The sequence below is a fragment of the Trichechus manatus genome, unplaced genomic scaffold (genome assembly GCF_000243295.1).
Source record: "Trichechus manatus latirostris isolate Lorelei unplaced genomic scaffold, TriManLat1.0 scaffold00043, whole genome shotgun sequence".
In the NCBI taxonomy this organism is placed as follows: domain Eukaryota; kingdom Metazoa; phylum Chordata; class Mammalia; order Sirenia; family Trichechidae; genus Trichechus; species Trichechus manatus.
The window spans coordinates 6,002,389-6,024,632 of NW_004443979.1; the positions used below are offsets into that span (position 1 = coordinate 6,002,389).

The 22,244-nt window shown below is 36.8% G+C and overlaps 1 protein-coding gene across 1 annotated transcript in view; it reads left to right on the plus strand.

Moving 5' to 3' along the window:
• The window catches only part of LOC101357373 (uncharacterized), a 43,921-nt gene extending 23,200 nt beyond the window's left edge, over positions 1-20,721 (plus strand). Inside the window, exons 3-8 of the mRNA XM_004376519.2 lie at positions 1,701-1,839; positions 4,342-4,463; positions 6,588-6,698; positions 10,106-10,212; positions 17,290-17,380; positions 20,181-20,721. Coding sequence (XP_004376576.2) covers positions 1,701-1,839; positions 4,342-4,463; positions 6,588-6,698; positions 10,106-10,212; positions 17,290-17,380; positions 20,181-20,297 — 687 coding nt within the window. The 3' untranslated portion in view covers positions 20,298-20,721. The remainder of the gene's footprint in view (positions 1-1,700; positions 1,840-4,341; positions 4,464-6,587; positions 6,699-10,105; positions 10,213-17,289; positions 17,381-20,180) is intronic.
• Positions 20,722-22,244: the final 1,523 nt, after the last annotated feature.

Below are 22,244 nucleotides of genomic sequence, written 5' to 3' on the forward strand. Positions count from 1 at the left end.
TGTGGTTTTAATTTGCATTTCTCTAATGGCTAGTGATCGCGAGCATTTCCTCATGTGTCTGTTGGCCATTTGAATGTCTTCTTTAAATCTGTACATTTTTAATAGTCTTTTTACTTTGTGAACACAATGAATCTTAGTAGAAACCCATTGCCATCAAGTCAATTCCAACTCATAGCAACCCTATAGGACAGAATAGAACTGCCCCATAGGGTTTCCAAAGCTGTAATCTTTATGGAAGCAAACTGCCACATTTTTTCTCCTATGGAGCAGCTGGTAAGTTTGAACCACCAACCTTTAGGTTAGCAGCTGAGCTCTTAACCACTTTGCCACCCAGCCTCCTTACAAATCTTAGTAAACATCCAGTCATTTAGAGTGGATTCTCAAAGGAGAAAAATAATGGGCAAAATGAAAATTGAGAGAAACATTTGTAATGCAGTTTGGATGTTAATAATAAAATTATATTATTATTATGATATGCCACAATGTGTAAAATGAGGGAAAAAGTATTTATTGCATGTTAATAGTTGACCCACATTCTCCCATACTAACATGTTAAACTGTTTTATCTTCTTCAGTTTCCTTCTGGTATTTGCATATGTTCATACCTGATTTTTAAATGCTTGTAATATAAATTATTTTGGTAAATGTAGATATAATTTTGTGGTTATCCAGAAAGATAGCTTGAGTCTTTGTTAAAGTTAAGACAAAATGAATCAGACATTTTCTTCTTTGTAGGCACTTGCTATTATATCATGTACTATCAGTATTAATAAAGAGCTACTATTTATAAGAGAAGTTTCAGTAACATTTTTATTATTTGAAAACTTTGCCTTCTGGGCAAAGATTGCTAGCTAAGTATTTTAATGGTTAAGTCAGGCTCAGATCTGGTATCAGTTTCATCTCTTCTCCTTTTACTAGCTAGTATTATTTCTTTGGTGAAATCTCTCTGGGTATCAGTTTCCTTGTCTTTAAAATACACTACTTAAACCCACTGCCGTCAAGTCGATTCCCACTCATAGTGACCCTGTAGGACAGATTAGAACTGCCCCCTAGGTTTTCCAAGGAGCAGCTGGTGGAGTCAAACTGCCATCCTTTTATAGTTGGCAGGTGTACAGTTAACCACTGAGCTACCAGGTATTAGCTAAATAACAGATTGGCTCATAAAATAAAGAATATTACCAGTGAGTACTGTGCATCTTTAAAAAAATCATCTGTAAGACCAAATGCAGACAGGGAAACCAGATTACTGGAAATGAAACATCCAGAATGGAATTAACGAGAAGTTGACACATTGTGAAAAACGTAACCAATGCCACTGAATAATCTGTGTAGTAATTGTTAAATGGGAACCTCATTTGCTGTGTAAGCTTTCACCAGAAGCACAATAAAATATTATCCAAAAATATATATACTACTTAGGATGGGCAAATAATCTCTAATGCCCCTTTCAGATAAAATGTTATATATTTCTCATAGCTGTGTTTTACATCATTTCAGGTCAAATAAAAACTTGCTAGGATCTCAGAAAGAAAACGTAAGAGAAGCAGAGTTACCGACTTGAATAAGCAAAACTTGTCTTTCCATGTTTTTTGTTGCTTCCAGAATTTTAGCATATGAACCACTGATGTTTTGCCTTATTTAGAAATAAAAAAAGACTGCTTTGTACTTTGTTCTTTTGATGTTATTCTTCTCTCCACCAGATACAGCAACAGCCAGAACCCACAGTTCACTTTGATGCATTCCTTTATGATGAAGACTTTATTGATTCATTATGTGAAGAAGGAAGAATGAGCAGAAACTACTGCATGGTGTGTGGCTCACACCAAACGGCACCTTTAGGTAGGCATTCAAGCAAATCTGATAACTGTAAATGTATTCTTCCTTACATGTCATGTGTATGCAAATTCTTGACCAAGTCATTCGATGTTTTTTGAAAGCAAAAATTCCGACGTGCAGCATACCAAACCAAACTTGTTGCCATTGAATTGATTCCGACTCATAGCAACCCTATAGTACAGAGTGGAATTGCTGTATACGGTTTCCGAGGAGTGGCTGGTAGATTCGAACTGCTGATCTTTTGGTTAGCAGCCGTAGCTCTTAACCACTATGCCACCAGGGCTCCAATGTGCAGCATAGCCATTGCCAAATATCGCAGTTAGTGAGATTAAATAGAAATATTGTCTAGGGAGGCTAAGGTCTCCCAGGAGAGCATGTCTGCTTTTCACATCCAGAAACTATTAAATCAACCGTGACTTTTCAAGCCCAGAAATTAACAGAGGTGAGTCAATACAAGGGAACCAACTCATACTTTCCAAACTCATAAGAGATTGATATATATATAAACCATAATGCGGATTTGGAGCCCTGGTGGCACAGTGGTTAAGAGAGAGGCTGCTAACCAAAAGATTGGCAGTTCAGATTCACCAGTTACTTCTTGAAAACCCTATGGGGCAGTTCTACTCTGTCCTTTAAGGTCGCTATGAGTCAGTCGACTCAAAGGCAACGGGTAAATGCAGATTTATTTACAATGTAAAATACAGCTTCCAAGAAGGCTGAAACATTCTCCATATAAAACTATCTACTTGAGAAGTCAGATGATAATCAGATATTGTTGGGTGAGCACAGACTCAGAGGACAAAGATAGATGATCTCGAGAAACGGTTTATCCAGGCCATGATTCAACCCAGTGAAGCATTCCTGGTCCATAAGAGGGAACAACTCTAGTGACAGATAATTCCTTGTGTCTCCTGCCCTTCGGATGTAGCACCTGTGTCTAAAACAGGAAACTAGACTGAGTCCATGCTACTAATATGTTAACTCTTCTGTTAACACATTGCTTGTTCAAACTGAAGATGATTGTCTAGGCTGTTGCTTTAGACATGCTATTTCAGTCACGCTGCTTACTTAGAGTGAGAATTAGTGCTGGGAGTGGGCTGCCCCTCCAGGTAAGTGATCTTGCCCTTACGTTACTGATCTTAGATGTCACTCTCAAAGGACAAATAGTGCCAAATTTGGGAGTATGTTACTAACATTTCATAAATTAATTGTGCTGATATTATAATTTGAGATTAAACTTCCCTGATTTACTGGTTTAAGATTTTATTTTTAGATGATACATGTGATTTCTATTTTAGGTAGTTAAAATTCACAGAGTAGAAGAGGACCTGGACGAGAATAATAGAGGGGAAACTAAAAATGGATTATAACTGTAACACCATATCAAACAGATCTGAATTTATACAAAAGTCATGTTTCACAAATAAACTTTTGAATATTAGGGTGTATCTTCCCATAAAAATCAGATTGTAAATAGTGACTGGTTACCCAGGCCAGGCTAGATGACTATAACCAATCTGAAAAACTATCACCATGTGGAACTCTCCCTCCCTGTGTGACCAGGGGCTTATCTAGCTATAGGACGCTAATGGTGACTCTATGGCTCAGGGGTAAGTGAGGATAGAAGATCCTGGGGAGATAAGGGCTATGGTGGTCAAAGCCTACCTCCCAAGAGTTACTTTGGAGGCCTAGTCACATCCTTTGCTCTCTTCCAAGGGATTGGCCTATCTGATTCTATTTTCTTTGCCACCATCTATTAGTTATGGCTAAGGTTCCTCCCCTTCCTGACCATTATATTATGTAGAACATAATATAGAAAGAGTTTGGGTTACCACCATATCAGAGGAAAACCAGATTCAGGCTATCCCACATATTTTATCACAGAAACTGGGATGAGAAGATGAACTAGGAGGCTACAAGTGGCAATTAAACAAAGGGAAAGAAGAGCATCTTCATGGTATCTTTATCTCCTTCCATACCACCCTCTCCTGCACTCCAGAACATGTTCTAGGTTGGTCAGGGCTGCCACATTGCACAACTCCAGTGATGGTTTTTCATTTGATTATCTACAGTCTGCACAGCAGTACAATGTGATTCTGAGGTTGGCTCCGGAGTAAGGTGAGAAAGCCAGGTGGTGTGACAGTTAAGAAGCAGTTCGAGGGAGCAGCAGGTCATAGGGAGAAGAAGGATAAAACGAAAGACATCCCAAGCAGCAGCAAGAAGGAAAAGAGGGGCTTAGGGGTAGGGATGGACATCTAGGTACCTGTTCTCTAGAGGCCTTGTAGATGTCAGAGACTTAATATTTGTTCTTCTCTAATACAGCCCAGAATGAATGAGTAGGAAATTATCATATTAATTTTTTTTTCTAAATAACCTATGGGTGGCTGTCATTGATTAAGGAAAAAAACATGAAAATTATAAATATAGGTGAAAGAATTAGAAGTACAGGATGGAATTATTAATACCTAAGCAAAACTTGATGTTCATTCTGTTCTGATTCTCCAGGATTTATTTCTCATTCCTTCTCCCTCACGGAATTGAAGTTCATTTATCATCATGTACTCCCTGATCTGTCGGGAAAGGTCTTGGTTGACGTTGGCTCCAGGCTTGGCGCAGTCCTTTATGGGGTAAAGTCCGGCTTGCGAACATACTCAGCATTTGAAAAATACTTTCTTCTGCTAGCAGCAGCTTTGCCTGCCACCATCCAAGGTGACAGATTGGCTTTATTTATTAGAGTAACAGAATAATAAGGGTAAAATAGTTTAGCATAGGCAGGCACGTAAGTTCTATTTAATAGTAATAATTGAATTTGGTCTTTCAAAGACCAGCTGTCTAATTTACTTTACTAGTTTATCTCTGTAACCCAAATGAAGAAATAAGAGCAAAACAGAAGCACGTGTTATCACTTTGCTGTTTTTGTCAGTCACTACTACCCTTCTGGAGCCCCGGTGGTGCAGTGATTAAGAGCTCAGACTGCTAACCCAAAGATCGGCAGTTCAAATCCACCAGCTGCTTCTTGGAAACCCTGTGGGGCAATTCTACTCTGTCCTAGAGAGTTGCTATGAGTCGGAATCGACTTAACGGCAGTGGGTTTGTTTTTTGTTTTTTTTACTGCCCTTCTAACTTCTCTTTCTTTGTACTGTACTAAGTAGCTTATGCTGAGCTTTGATAAGAGAAAACTCGAAAAAACCAAACGCGCTGTCATTGTCGAGTCAATTCTGACTCATAGGACAGAGTAGAACTGCCCCACAGGGTTTCCAAGGCTGTAAATCTTTACGGAAGCAGACTGCCACATCTTTCCGCCACAGACTGGCTGTGGGTTTGAACCTCCAACCTTTTGGTTAGCAGCCAAGCACTTCAACCACTGTACCACCAGGGATCCGTTGATAAGAGAAAGCTCTTATAAAACTACAAATATAGCTGACATAGGAAATCACTGTATAACCATATGCAAGTCACTTAACACCTCTGGGTCTCAAGTTCCTTACCTGTAAATGAGCAAACTAAGTGATATCCAAGGACACATCTTGCTCCAAATTTCTGTGACCCAAAGTTTGAATGTAGATGTTTCTGAAACATCACTTTAGTGTGGGATTTTTTTCTCCCTTTAATTCAGATCATCAGCATTTCTAATGTTCTTTATCAAAAAACTAAAATATGGTTTCTGGTTGTCATTAGCAAACTAGTTAAAACATGTGGCCACCAGCAGTAGAGGCTCATGCCAGAAACAGGGACCGTCAGTCTCCAGCATCATTGCCTTCTCTAAACAGAAACAGTTAACTCTTTAATGCTTAATAAATTTTTTACTGTGCAAACTTCTATAACTATGAAAGATAGCTTTAATAGAAAATACCAATTAGTGTTTATTTGGAGAACACTGGAGATTTTGCTTATTTTCTGTATTTTGTCCACTCTTCTCTGTTTTCTGATTTTAGTTAGAAAAGAGTAAAACTAAAATAATTGTGGATATGCAGGTATGATGGCAGCATTGATAAATTTGAATATATTGTCATTTTCTATATATTAGGTCACTGATTGAATCAACAAAAATTTGTAATATCTACATATGCACTGTTGAATATATTCTAAAAATCCATGATGAGCAACAGATACAAATTTGGTTTTCACATAGACACAAACTGATCAAAAATCTGTAGGAAATGATTTGACCTTTTCTTTCCTTCCAAGTTATTATTTTGTTATTTTAACCAGAAATAGGTAGATAACAATATATAGTCAGTTCTTGATTATCCTTGTTAACTAATTGTTAGTTATCTTTGACAGATTTCCGGGCACTGGGCTGACTTCCCTAAGCCACCCAGTGCACACCTCAGGCTACCTTCCTCTAGTGTCAGACTATGCATAATTTTCCATTCTATTTCCCACAGGTTAATTCCTTTTGTCTTTCCCCCTGATGTAACTTCCCAAGAAATTACAAAAAAAAAATCTATATGTGACCATTTTTCTCATTTTCAACTTCGTTGAATGCATAGATTTACCAGAAAAATAAGAAACCAGTTTTTAAAAATATAACTACTTTTATACAATGGAAATGAATAAACTGTATATCAAGGCCTTCATCTGTAAGAGTCTTTAAGTTTTCTGAGTTATAAGTTTTACAGAAACTATGAGATTTTATTTATCTTTCATTTTATTTTTACTGTATTGAATTATACTTTTTAAATTTCAAGTAGAAATAAACTCAATTAAGAGGTAATTCATTCGCATCATAATGTATCTTCATATTTTAGGGTTATCTTTACAGTTCAGCATTGCAACTATATGGAGTAGAAATGAATGAAGATTTTTGCCAGTTGCAGGAAATGGTCATAAAAAAATACCAGTTCACTGACAGAGTAAAGGTATACTTTTAACATGTATTCTATCTGTTGTATAGCATAACTTTAGCCAAATCTCTTCTACATTGGAATTGAAAATCTTTTCTAACACATTCTTGGTTACTGTTGTATAGAAACAATTGAGTTCACTTAATATCGTAAAGCATTAGTAAAGATGGATTATTGTAATTATATCCCATTCACATATTTCTCTTCCTCTCTAATTTTATTAGAAAATAGATTTTTTTCTTAATTTTCTTCATATCAGCTATAGTTTTCGTAGCAACAATTTTTAATCCCTACATGTTGGTAAAAATGTATTTAATTAAACTTTGTATGTTGAAAGTAAGAAAAAGGGTTAAGTAATGCTCACCATTTTTTATCTTCTTTTCCTGAGGTTTCAGGAGGAATTGTAAATGCCGCAGAACAATAGTTCATGGGGCAATGATGCCCTGGATTAGGATACCACAGAGATTTTCTCTTTTTCTCTTGTCTTAGTTATTTCAGGCTGCTGTAACAGAAATACCACAAGTGGATGGCTGTAACAAACGAATTTATTCTCTCTCAGTCTAGGAGGCTGTAAGTCCGAATTCAGGTTCCAGCTCCAGGCAAAGGCTTTCTCCCTCTGTTAGCTCTGGAGGAGGGTCCTTATCTTCAGTCTTCCCTTGGGCTAGGAGCTTCTCAGTGCAGAGACCCTCAGTTCAAAGGACGCGCTCCCCTCCTGGTTCTTCATTCTTGGTGGCATGAAATCCTCCTGTCTCTCTGCTTGTTTCTCTCTTTTATATCTCAAAAGAGATTGACTCAAGATACAACCTAATCTGGTAGATTCTGTCCTGCCTCATTAATATAACTGCCTCTAATCCTACCTCATTAACATCATAGAGGTAGGATTTACAGCACATAGGAAAAAAAAATCGTATCAGATGACAAAATGGTGGGCAGTTACACAGTACTGGGAATCATGCCCTAGCCAAGTTGATGTACATTTTGCGGGGGACACAGTTCAATCTATAACACCTGTATTTTAGGGGAAAAATAACCGAAAAAAGGGAAAGAAATTTTTGGGGGAGGTGAGTAATGGGGTAATCCTTATTGTTTCACTAATGATCCTATGCTTCTAATGGCAATCTAGAGAAATATTAAGTATCTAAAAAAAAGAAGCTTTTTTACACCGTCCTATGGCTATTGGCAACCTTAACAATTTCCTTCCTTGAAGCTATAGACAAACATTGATATGGGGGCTCTAAGATCATCAGATAGGGATTCTAGGATTCTTTTTGATAGCACCTGTTGAAATCCAACTAGCATTCAAGTCTCACTCTGCATTTGTTGTTGTTGGGTGTTTATTGTTAACACAATTTTCCTCAGAAGTCTAGGAATCTTTGATTGTCTGCTCATGCCTAAGAGTGGAAAACAAAAAAGCTGATTGAAGTTCTGAGCATCTGAGTGAGGATTGTTGACTGTGGGCTTCACTGTTGAGTGGTCTTATTTGGGTAATTCTTTAGTTGGGGTATATCCAATGTAGTATCTTTAAATCTTTTCTCTTGGGCTGGTCTCATTGCCCAGAGGAAATCTGTCCAATCTGCTAACTAAATGGCTAGCAACTACCTGAGAACCTAGTGGTGGAGGAAGATTGTTGGGGAGGTGGGGCTTCTCAGCATGCAGTGTGCATACGTTTCTTTCATTCCCTGTTTTCAGTACATTACCCTTGCCTTCAACTGGGCCTAGTAGCTCCTGGTCCATAGACCTTCTGTTTTACCCTTCCAGAGAATAAATCTCTATTCTTTTACCTGAGTAATAAAAGGGTATATAGGGATCTGACTCTTTCTTCAACTGACTTGGAACCAAATCTCCTTATTTTAGCATTTCTCCCTACCTCTTCACCCAGAGATACCTGGTGCCACCAATTATGAGCCTTTTGTGTCTCAGCTTTCCATATTTTTACCTTAGAAACCAATTTTCTCAGGTTTCCTAAATTCCTTACTACCCCTTTTTTTCTAACTTATAATTTTTACATTTTGTTTCTTCTCCCATTCTCTTTATCCCTGTGGACTTATACCTTCTTCTTAAAAACCCCTGTTACCTCATTCATATCCCTGGTGTTTATTCCTTCAATGGCACTTCTGTAGTTATTATCATAGGTGTTTTATCTCACTATTAGATTATAGTGTATTTGAGAGTAGATCTTGTGTCACATTCATCATGGTATATCTCCCTGCATAGTATCTTATGCAGAGGAGGTGCCCGTTAAATATTGGTTGCATTGGTTTTGGTTGTCTTGTGGCCTCTGCACTGTCAGCATTCAAGAATTTGCCCAGAGCCATTCCCTGATTTTTTATTTGGGACCTCCAAAGCACCTCTGTTGGCTGCCATAATTAATCGATCTACCTGATTCTTTTTTACACGGTCTGTGGTGGTGGGGAGACAAGGGTGAACAGAGATGGGAAAGGAAAAAGGGGGAACTGTGTGAGAGCTGAGGTCTATCAGTAGGTTAATTTACATACCAATTTCAGATCTAACCTGGATGCTTGGAAAGTTTGAAGTAATTAACTGACTTCTTTCTGTGTATTGGGGAGCAATGTTGTGAAAGCTGCTTTTTCAGAAACTAGGGCAACTTAATTCACTTTTAGTATTCTTATTACTTAGAAAATTTAAAAAACTTAGATCCCATATCATTCTAAATATTGCATAATTAAGACCAAGTGTTCATTTAAAAGAAATTATATGATACAAAGTAGTTTTTTTTTCTTCTCCTTTATAAAATAAAAGTTGTTTGCTTTGCTCTTGAGCAAATAAATGTTTCCTCATGTTACCATGCGTATGGTCTGTAAGACATTGAATGTAGCCTAAGTTAATTTTTAAGGTATATATTTTTTAATCGTTTTGTTTACTTTTTTGTGTAGATAATACACTGAAGTGAATTTTAGAAGAAGAGTTGGACACGGCCAATTAACATATTAACACTTTATAAGTTACTTTTATATTTTTACGTGGTCCATTTGACTCTGTGATTCAGGACAGACAAGATCTCATTTTATTAATGAGGAAACTAAGTCTCAGAGAAAACGTAAATAAATGGCTACCTGAGAGTACAAAGATAGTTGGTAGCGGAACCAGAATTTGAACTGGTAAACCTTTGACTCTTAGAACTGGCAATATAATAGAAAAAACTATGAACCAAGAATCAAAGAACATAATTATGACTAAATAAGTAATTCCATGTAAAACAAATTTTTACAAGTTTCTGGGTTTTTTTTAGATGTTAAGTATCTTCCATAGGCAGTAGTATTAAATACACTATTCTTTTTTCCTTTTTAAGAAGTGTTACCCTCTCATATTGCCTCAGTGACATCAGTGAACCAATAAATATTTCTCATGTGATTGTATGATGTAGTATCCTTGTTCTCTTATGTGAATTCATTCTTCCTTAGGTGCTTCATGCAGACATCTGTACCCAGGGTTCACTTCTGCAAAATGCTGATGTTGTTATAATGAATAATGTCTTTGAATATTTTCTTAATGAGGCAGAACAGACCAGGTACGTTATTTATTCAAACAAGAAACTTACTATCATTAAAATGTATCCAGCAAGGTATGAAAAAGGATTGGTATAATAGAAATGATTTTATATTAAACTTTTAAAGAACGACCTCAACAATGAGATTATATTAATAAGGAAAAGTGTTATACGCTAACCAAATAAAGAACAAAATTTGATTGTCCAACTTTATAAAATGTTACATCTAATTTGGGGCAGAAATGAAATGATTTTGTGACCCACACATTTGCTTAGCAGTCAGGAATGTATAAGATACCAATTTCCAGTGGGCCCTTACACTTCTTTTCTGCCTCGGTTTTCTTTTCTATAAAATAACACGTCTTATTGCTATCCTGTCACAAAATGATGAGGTTTAACTAATGCTTATAAATGAATATAAAGGAGCCCTGGTGGCACAGTGGTTAAAGAGCTTAGCTGCTAACTGAAAGGTCAGTGGTTAGAACCTCCCAGCCACTCCATTGGAGACAGATGTGGCAGTCTGCTTCAATAAAGATTTACAGACTTGGAAACCTTATAGGACAGTTCTACTCAGTCCTGTAGGGTCACTATGAGTCGGAATTGACTCGATGGCAGTGGGTTTCGTTTTTTTGGGTGTAAGTGAATATAAAACAGGATATAAGAATATTATCTTGGAAAGCAGTATTAATTATTGAACTTTAAAAATGTTCTTGAGGTGGTATTTATAGGTTCCTGGAGTTTATTCCACTATTGAAGTAGTGGAAAAACTAGCAAATCTATGATCACTTTTCTGACTTCCCTGCCACAATTTAATGCTTTGTGACCCATCAGGACCTATAAAACCTGTTGCCGTTGCGTTGATTCCAACCCATAGGGACCCTACAGGACAGAGTAGAACTGCCCCATAGGGTTTCCCAAGAGTGACTGGTGGATTTGAACTGCCAGCTTTTGGTTAGCAGTCGTAGCATTTAACCACTGCACCAAAAGGGCTCCATCAGGACCTATAGTCTCCTCTAATTTGAAAATTCCTGTAGTCTGTTGTCTGTGATGCTGATTTTCTGGCCAGTTAGGACTGCTGATTTCTTACTTATCCTCGTGGCACGTGTGTACTTCAGGTGTAGGAAAGCTCCTTCCCATATGTGTGAAAGGGAATTATAGTAATATATTTGGATTAGTGCATCAGTAATGCTTCCACTACAGGAAATAAAAAACACACATAATCACATACCATAGCAGTTAATGCACTGAATGGAATCCTGAATGCCTTATCCTCTTTATCTTGTCACCCCTTCACCTTCCACATTCTTTCTCACACAAACCACACATACTCACTCCTGTTACTACTAGGTTAAGGTCACTATGAAATTAACAATTTAAATAGTTTAAAAAGAAACTAGCTCAATAGGAAGCTAATTATATTGTCAACTCTCAACCAGAATGGGATGATGTTTTTTGGTCACAGACTAAAGATCAGCAACACAGCATGAACAAAGTTGTTTTAATCATAGTGCCCTCTTTAAGCATAATTTGCAGTGGACAAAGTATAATTAGCCTTTTGTTTTTTTAAGTTAATGACAGGTAGCCAAACTATTATGTAATTGTTAGAGAATGAAATATTACTAGGTTTATATTATAGGCAGTTCCTGGGTTCTAAACATCCAATTTACGGATAACTTGTACTGAAGAACAGACTGCCATAAAGCCTATTGCATTAAAAATTTGAGCTAAATACAATGGTTCGTAATAACAAATGCATGCACTACTTTGTGAAGCTCGTGAAAACACTGTAGGGTTTAGAAGTGTTTAAGTATTTTATATGCATAGGAATGTAAAATATGTACTGTAGACTAAGACAAACATCTGACTAACTGACGCTATGTAAGAACCTTATGTACTTGTTCCGACTTACCTACAAATTCAACTTAATGACAGACTTAGGAACTGTTCTTGTTCGTAATGTGGGGACTGCCTCTATATAAGAAGTTGAAAGGGAAAAACACATTAAACTTTTTGGAGATTCATTATAGAAAGATTTGAATGCTGAAGAATGATGAAAGCTATTGGTGAACTTGATACTGGAAATACTGCATGTTTGGGTTGTTTTTAAAACTTTCCTGGTACATCATTCAGAGACTACATAATTCACTGAATAGGTATTAGCCATATGTGTTAGTTCAGTAAATTCTCCCAACAGTCTAGTGCAATGAATTCTAAAAATAGATAAGTTACAGCCTCTCGTGGTTAATTTATTATCTTCATTATGAATGACAGTATACAGGAGTAATGTTAAAAGTCATAGTAAGGCATTCTGATATTGGAATCATTCTGATAAAACTTATCATTTACCTATATTAATTCTATACTGCAGAGAGAATAGATGGCATAGCACTTAATCTCCGAAGACTTGTAATCTAAATCAGAATCTCAGGACAACTGGAATGATATAGCTGTAGGAGTTAGCATAAGAAAAAACCTCTGTATACTCAGAAAAGGCTCAGACTTCAGAATAAGTTGGATACTATTAAAGGGTAACATCCTAGATCTGTAGAGCAATTTTTAGTTTAAAAGTTGCTTCTGTGGAGTTTTTCAGTAGGTAAAATGAATACAACTGCTATAGTGACCATTCACCAAAAGCAAAATGCTATGTTGAGAGCCATACCCAACCATGCAATATAATGAGCTCCTTCATATTAAATAAACTTGTAAACATGTCATTTTTGGATATCACATCAAAATAACAAATAGCCCTAACCCAAACAGTGGTATTTATTATCAAACACTGCTACATGATTTTAGATCTAGCCTGAGAAAAAGAGCATCTCTACTATTTTACCTAATGAACTCCAGAATTTGCTAAACCTAATAGCTATTTCTATAACTAAAATATGTACAAATGATACTTCTGCCCACCTGCCCATTGCAAGGGATGTATATCCCTGCTTTGCTTGACCATTGCTCCTTAGTGGTGGAGTGTACTATCAAGACTCATACACAGGATAGAAATCCAGTTCATGTCTACACTGAAGGTTAAACAATTGGTCAAACAAACACTGCCCTCTGACACACATATGCACACAGTATTCCATCTTGCATTGAAGCTGGCTTATGCCACTAACCTTTTCAAGTGCCATGTTGTACTGGAAGCCTTTCCAATGAATGTTACTGGCAGCCAAATAAAGTATGATTTTACTCTTGATGTTATTTTTAAAGATCTAATCTACATAAAACCAGTTGCAATGGAGTTAATTCCAACTCATGGCAACCCTGTGTGTGTCAGAGTAGAACTGTGCTCTACAGGATTTTCAATGGCTGATTTTCAGAAATAGATCACCAGGCCTTTCTTCTGAGGTGCCTCTGGGTAGACTCAAACCTTCAACTTTTTGACTCCAAACATTAACCATTTGCACCACCTAGGGACTCCTTATCTATATATTATTCGCTTATTGTTAGTCTTTGCTTGGTTTCTAGTTTCTGTGATCTTCCTTTCTCCATGACTCTTCCCCACCTGTACCTGCAGCAGTCTTAGCCCTGTCCCTGTCTATAGAACCAAATTTGACACAATTCATAAGAGATTTAAGGGCCATTAGCTGCTGAGCCTTATGGATAACAACAGAACATTGTCCAGTATAATCCTGGAAGATGAGCACCTCAAGTTGGGAGGTGCTCAAAATATGACTGGGGAAGAGCTGCCTCCTCAAAGTAGAGTAAACCTTAATGATGTGATTGGAATAGCACCTTCAAGACCTTCATTTGCTGATCTGGCACAACTCAAAATGAGAAGTAATAGCTGCAAACATCCATTAGTTATTGGAATGTATGAAGTATGAATCAAGGAAAATTGGAAGTCATCAGAAATTAAATGGAACTCTTGAAGATCGATATTCTAAGTGTTAGTTTGTTGAAATGATCTGGTATTGGCCATTTTGAATCCTACAGTGGTGTGGTCTACTATGCCAGGAGTGACATACTGAAGAGTAAGGGCATTACTAATAGCATTGTTAAAAAGAACATTTCAAGACCTATCCTGAAGTACAGTGCTGTCGGTGATAGGATAATATCCATACATCTACAAGGAAGACCAGTTAATATGACAATTATTCAAATTTATGCATCAACCACAAATGCCAAAGATGAAGAAATTTAAGATTTTTACAAACTACTGCAGTCTGAAATTGATCAAATGTGCAGTCAAGATGCATTAATAATTACTAATGATTGGAATGCAAAAGTTGGAAACAAAGACGAAGGATCAGTAATTGGAAAATACAGCCTTGGTGATAGAAATGACACTGGAGATCACATGATAGAATTCTGCAAGATCAACAACTTATTCATTGGAAATACTTTTTTTCAACACAGTCGATGACTGTACACGCGGATTACACAGGATTGTCATCTGTGGAAAAAGGCAATGGAGAAGCCCAATATAGTCAAGACAAAGCCAGGGGCCAACTGCAAAAGAGACCACTAATTGCTCATATGCAGATTCAAATTAAAGCTGAAGAAAATTGAAACAAGTCCATGAGAGCCAAAGTATGACTTTGAATACATCCCGCCAAAATTTAGAGACTATCTCAAGAATAGATTTGATGTACTGAACACTAATGACCAAAGACAAGAAGAGTTGTGGGAAGATATCAAGGATATCATACGTGAAGAAGTGAAACGCTGTTAAAAAGAGAGGAAAGAAGGAAAAGACCAAAATGGACATTAGAAGAGACTCTGAACTTTCTCTTAAGTGCAGAGTAGCTAAAGTGAACAGAAGAAATGATGAAGTAAAAGAGCTAAACAGAAGATTCCAAAGGGTGGCTTGAGGAGACAAGATAAAGCATTATAATGAAATGTGCAAAGCCCTGGAATTAGAAAACCAAAAAAGGAAGAACACAATCAGCATTTCTTAAGCTGAAAGAACTGAAGAGAAAATTCAAGCAATACTGAAGGATTCCATGGGCAAAAAAATTGAATGACGCAGAAAGCATCAAAAGAAGATGGAAGGAATACACAGAGTCATTGTACCAAAAGAAATTGGTTGATGTTCAGCCATTTCAGGAGGGAACATATGATCAAGAACCGCTGGTGCTGAAAGAAGAAGTTCAAGCTGCACTGAAAGCACTGACAAAAAACAAGGTTCCAGGAATTGATGGAATACCGACTGAGATGCCTCAACAAACAAATGCAATGCTGGAAACACTTGTCAAGAAATTTGCAAGATAGCTACCTAACCAACCGACTGGAAGAGATCTATATTTGTGCCCATTCCAAACAATGGAAGTCACACAGAATGCAGAAATTATTGAACAATGTCATTAATATCACATGCTAGCAAAAATCTGCTGAAGATAATTCAAAAAAGACCGCAAATGTACATCAACAGGGAACTGCCAGAAGTTCAAGCCGAATTCAGAAGAGGATGTGGAACAAGAGATACCATTGCGGGTGTGAGATGGATCTTGGTTGAAAGCAGAGAATACCAGAAACACGTTTACTTGTGTTTTATTGATTATGCAAAGGCATCTGACTATGTAGATCATAACACATTGTGGATAACATTACGAACAATAGGAATTCCAGAACACTTACTTGTGCTCATGCAGAATCTGTACATGGATCAAGAGGCAGTCTTTCAAAGCGGATACTGTGTGGCTCAAATTCTTAAAGATGTGTGGCAGGGTTGTATCATTTCCCCTTAACTTACTCAATCTTATTCAAACAAATAATCTGAGTAACAGACTATATGAAGAACACAGCATCAGGATTGGGGGAAGACTCATTAATAGCCTGTGATATGCAGATGGCACAACCTTGCTTGCCGAATGTAAAGACAATTTGAAGCACTCACTGATGAAAGTAAAAGACTACAGCCTTCAGTATGAATTACACATGAATGTGAAGAAAACAAAACTCCTCACAACTGGACCAATAAACAATATCATAATAAATGGAGAAAAAATTGAAGTTGTCAACAGTTTCACTCTACTTGGATCAACAATCAACATCCATGGAAGCAGTGGTCAAGAAATTAAATAACATATTGCATTGGTCAAATCTGCTGCCAAAAACCTTTTTAAAGTTTTTAAAAGCAAAGACGTCACGTTTATGATTAAGGTACGTCTACCCAAGCCATGATCTTTTCAATCACCTCATATGCATATGAAAACTGGACAATGAAAAAGGAAGATAGAAGAATTGGTGTAGAGTATTCAAATCATGGTGTTGGTAAAGAATATTGACTATAATGTGGACTGCCAGGAGAAGGAGCAAATCAGCTGTAGAAGAAATACAACCAGAAGACTCCTTAAAAACAAGGGTGGTGAGACTTCGGCTCACTTACTTTGGTCATGTCATCAGGAAAGACCAATCGCTAGAAGAGGACATCATGTTTGGTAAAGTAGCAAACCCATTGCCATCGAGGCAATTCTGACTCATAGCAGCCCTACAGCACAGAGTAGAACTGCCCCATAGGGTTTCCAAGGCTATAAATCTTTGCAGAAGTAGACTGCCACATCTTTCTCCAGTGGACTGGCTGGTGGGTTCGAACTGCTGATCTTTGAGTTAGCAGCTTTAACCACTGCGCCAACAAGGCTTCTTGGTAAAGTACAGGGTCAACAAAAACAAGGGAAACCCTCAGTAAGATGATTTGACACAGTAGCCACAACATCTTACTCAGACATATCAAAGATCATGAAGATTGTGCAGACTGGGCAACATTTCGTTCTTTTACACATAAGGCAGCCATGAGTTACAGCCGACTCGACAGCAGCTAACAACAAAGCTGCTAATCCAGCTTTGATTTGTTGTCAGTTCTGAAAACTGAGTTTTGGCCTTGTACACAATACTTTAGAGTAACCTGAATCCCGTTGTGTTGATCTTTTCCATACTGTAACCTCACAATTTTGCCAACACCTCATCAGGAACTGGAGAACTAACCGATTTCTAGTATATTGCTACAGTCCTATTTCCTGCTGGCAAACTTTTTTGCCCATCTGGATTTTTTAAGGTATTACCTGGGCTGTATTTTCTTTTGTCATACTCTTTTTCTTTTTTTTTTTTAAGTTTACAGTTTCTGGTAACCTAACATCAGTTTTTAATGTGTTGTAGAGCCTGGGAATATATCAACCATAATGTAAGGAAACAGGGATCGTTATTAGTAACAGTGCCAAGTCTTGAAGAGTCTCTTTCAGGTCTTCAGGTATGTAAGCCTCCTTTTCAGCAGCATTTTTGTTGTCAGAACTTTTCTGCTGCTTTTTTCTGATAGCTATTACAGTATTTTAGAAACATCTGTCTAAACATACTGACAGATGATAGCAGGAATAGCAAAACCTTATGACTTCAGTACTGGTTTGTGGTTTCTTCACTGGCCTCAAGGGATTTGAAATTGTTATTCTTATATTGCTATAAATGAGCCCTGGTAGTGCAATGGTTAAGTGCTTGGCTGCTAACTGAAAGGGTGGCAGTTCGAACCCACCCAGTGGCTCCATGGGAAAAAGACCTGGTAATCTGCTGCCGTAAAGATTAAAACTAAAAAAAAAAACAGACTCATTGCTGTGGAGTTGATTCCAATTCATAGTGCCCTGTAGGGCAGCATACAACTGCTCCACAGGGTTTCCAAGGCTGTAATCTTTATGGAAACAGACTGCCATATCTTCTTCTGCAGAGGGGCTGGTGGGTTTGAACCCCCAACCTTTCACTTAGCAGCTGAACACTTAACCATCGCGCCATCAGGCCTCTTTCCCATAAACATTACGGCCTAGAAAACCCTATGGGGCCATTCTGCTCTGTCACATGGGATTGCTACGAGTCAAAATTGACTCGACGGCACCCAACACTAAAGATTCCCTTGCTTCTTAACCCAATTTTTCCAACTGTGGGACTGTATAGTTTTAGGTTCATAAAAGCCATTGAGAACACCCACAACATAATTTTGTCCCTTAGAGCAAAAGGAATAGAGTTGTTCAAGGCTTCTGGAATCAAATAAGTATACTGAAGGCCCCCATACTGTTTGATGTCATCATTAGGGTTGATGTCACCCAGTGCGGTAACTCATAGTGTCACCTCCTCCATGGACCTCCTCCCATACCAGACCATACAGAATCCTTGGTAATGTTGTTTGTACTGATGTAACTCATAAATCATAATTCCCATATATCACTCCTTCTTTTCCTTTAATTACTACTTCATTCTCAAAGAAGTTATTGATATAGAATCATAAATACTAATTACCACAATATGGTAGCTAAAACACCAGAAAATTTGACAAAATCAGCAACTATAAAAACACCAGCAGCAATGAAAACAGCAGCACATGCTTGTAGCATGTGCCGATGAAACCTCAGGATTCAAAGCATCATTGTAATTTGGTAATAATGACAGCTCTGATTGGATCATGTTAATTCACAACAAAACCCACTGCCATCAACAAGGTTCAAAAAGTAAATTAGCATAGGGTTTTAGTCTTGTAGGTATATTGATGCATGTAAGCTGGGCTTACAAAAACTGTTTCCATTGTTACAACTAACTGCAGAGATATTTTTATATACAGTCATTTTGGTATCACCACCACTGACAGTCTACACCCCCTGCATCCCCCTCGTGATGCCACTGATACTGTTTACAGTTTGGCTTCTAGGTCAGTTTGGAATCTTGCACAGACCACTTCTCTGTTCCCTAGATTCTCCATATAAACTAAGGTTTATATTTAATAATAAGATTCAATCCAATAAATTAACCATTACATGAAGGTTAATTAGTATTCATAAAACTTTGAGATTCCTAGATGAAAGGAGCCCCAGTGATGCAGTGGTTAAGCCCTCAGCTGCTAACGAAAAGGTCAACGGTTTGAACCCACCAGCTACTCCATGGCAGTTTGTTTCTATAAACATTACAGCTTTGGAAATCATATGGGGCAGTTCTACTCTGTCCTGTAGGGTTGCTGTGAGTCGGAAGCCACTCAACAGCAAAAGGCTATTACACTTTTTAATACAGAATATTATCATTTTCATTAGTGGTGCTCTCCCAGCATATAAACACTGCCAAATTTAAGTACCCATTTCTTCCTTGGAAAAACTAACCAGTCACCAATAATACCTTTTTAAAATTTTGTCATCAGTTATCAAAATTACAAAGGTAATTCATATTTGTTATAACAAAGGAAATAATGCAGAGATGTATAAAGAAAAGATGTAAATCTCCCCAGTCATCCTTACCCCCACACTTTGTTCCTACCCAGTTAGATTGCCACCCCATGAGGGGTGTGATCCTAGCATACTCTTCCATACTCATAAAAACATACCTTTTAAAATATGTGGTATCCAATTTATGTTATAATTTCCATACATATTGAAATAATTTAGTGATTTTTCACTTAACAAAATAATAGCTTTCATACTAAATACAGAAATCTGTACACAAAATCTTTAGAAATTAATACTTATGAAAGAGCCCTTATACATAAAGTCTTAAATAACTTTATTGCATTCCTATTTAAGGAAACTTCTTTAAAGAGATATTTTCAGTGATAGTTTCAGAATTTCTGTTGTGTGAAGACTATAGTTTTTGACATAAGGGGAGGGGCCTGATGAAAGTTATGGAGGGAGATAAGCCCTCCTCAAATGACCCCTTAGTACTATCCCTCTGTGTATATTAACAGTTTTTCTGTGTTCTCTGTTTATTCTCATTATTGTTTTTGTCTTTATTGTTTAAGCCTAATGATAATTATTAAACTAGATGCATTAAAATAATTACTCCATTCTATATTTTCTTTATTCTTTTAAGTTCCAAAATCAAAGTAAATAAGTTCCTAGACCACAAACTTACCATTTAGTACCATAAAGAATTGTTCGTGTGGCACCAGGTAGAGTTTAGTCCTGCCCGTTGTAATAAAAATTTACTGTGTTCAATTACTTGATTAGTGAAGATTTCTTGAAATTCCAGAGAATAAGATCAGTCTGCAATTTTAATGTTTGTTTATAAATCTTTTTTTTTTTTTTTAGTCTAATATACAGTTATCCCTTTGGGTTGAAGAGGTACCTCTAAACTATGATGTATACCCAGAAAAGGATATTGACAGAGAAGCTCTTGAGCAAATTCATTTGTATAAGATTCTATAGCACTAAAAGAGTCCTGCCTTGGTGTAATGTTTTATTAAGTATATTATAAAATAATGGGGGGAAAAAAAACATAACCCCAATATCCTAACACATATTTTTTCTGTATGTCTTTCTAATCTTTGTACATATACTTACGTATATGTAAATAGTTGTATAACTTTGTTCTACTTTTTGTGATAGTATAATTAAAACATTTATCTGAAAATAATTGTTTTTCCCTGGTTTCTTTTATTCTGTTAGAAGCATAAATATTTGTCTTTCTTTAGTCACTAATTCTGTAGGCCAAGTCCAGATATGGCCCCCCAACAAAAGACCATGTGTTAGTTATTTAGTGCTGCTATAACAGAAATACCACAAGTGGATAGCTTCAACAAAGAGAATTTTATTCTCTTACAGTCTAGTAAGTTACAAGTCCAAATTCAGGAGGGTCTGCTTCAGGGGAAGGCTTTCTCTGTCAGCTCTGGAGGAAGATCCTTGTCATCAGTCTTCCCTTGTTCTGGCAGCATCTCAGTGCAGGAACTTCAGGTCAAAAGGAGGAGCTCTACTCCTGGCACTGCGTTCTTGATGGTATGAGGTCCCCCTGTCTCTCTGCTCGCTTCTCTTATATCACAAAGGAAATTGACTTAAGACACTATCTAGTCTTGCAGACCTCATCAATATAACTGCCGCTAATCCATCTTATTGAATCATAGTGATAGGATTTACAACACATAGGGAAATCACATCAGATTACACAATGGTAGGCAGTCATGCAACAACTAGGAATCATAACCCAGCCAAGCCGACAGATCTTTTTGGGGGGACACAATTCAATCCATGACAGACAAGAAATAACTTCTATCACGAGGGAAGGGTAGAGGGGGAGGATGAGTTACACTATCTCCTATTTGTTAGATATCGATTCTTTTAGCTTCCTTGTACACAGCTTTATCTGAAGTGGCTAGCACAAGGACTAAAATAAAAAATAGTTACAATGGCTAGTAAAAAAAAAAAAAACTTTAAAATAGAGATTATATCTATATGAAACAATTACTGGTGATTTTTTTCTTTTCTGGGTTTTACTCTATTTTCCTTTTTTTTTTTTTTCCTATAATGATTTATATTTCTTTAGAATCAGGTAAAGCAAAACTTTTTTAAAGAGTGCAATGGAACATCAAAACTTGAACACTACTTTACTAGTTCTAGTACTTTTGTATCTAGTATTATATTTAAATTATTTAAAAGAAAAACACACATTTTAGAATTGCGGAACCTTTTGGAGATCTGTCTCTTGACAGAGATTTATCTAATATACTTTTCATCATCACCTGCTTATGAAAAAGAATTTGTAGTGGCAGTCTATTCTAACTTTTAAAAGGAAGTTATTGGTCAGTGACTGAACAAAATGCTACTGCTCCATAGGATTTCCAAGGCCGTAAATCTTTACGGAAGCAGACTGCCACGTCTTTCTCCTGTGAAGCAGCTGGTGGGTTCAAACCAATGACTTTTCAGCCAACAGCCGAGTGCTTAACCACTGTGCAAGCAGGGCTCCTTATGATATGAGAATATTAGAATGAATATTAGAATTCCAATACCCAATATTTCTTTTTTTACATGGGCATTACTTATTCCTGCTAACGCATTAAACATTTTTAACTATACCAGCAACTCAAAAGGAAGTTAATACAGAATTAAGAAGTTATTATCAACTGTAGCATCTCTAAGTAACAATTGGTAAATATTTCCAGGAGGCTATGCAGATGCAGCTTTGGAAAGAGATTTATAGAAAAGGAGAAATGTGAATTTTAAATATTTCTAAATAGCTTATAGCTATTATTAATATTCTTTTATATATAATTAAATGTATTTATTGGCTTATTTTAATAACTTATATTTAGGCACTTAAATTTCAAACACAACAAGCAATACTACCTGTAGCACATATTGAGAGTATGACATAAGATACAA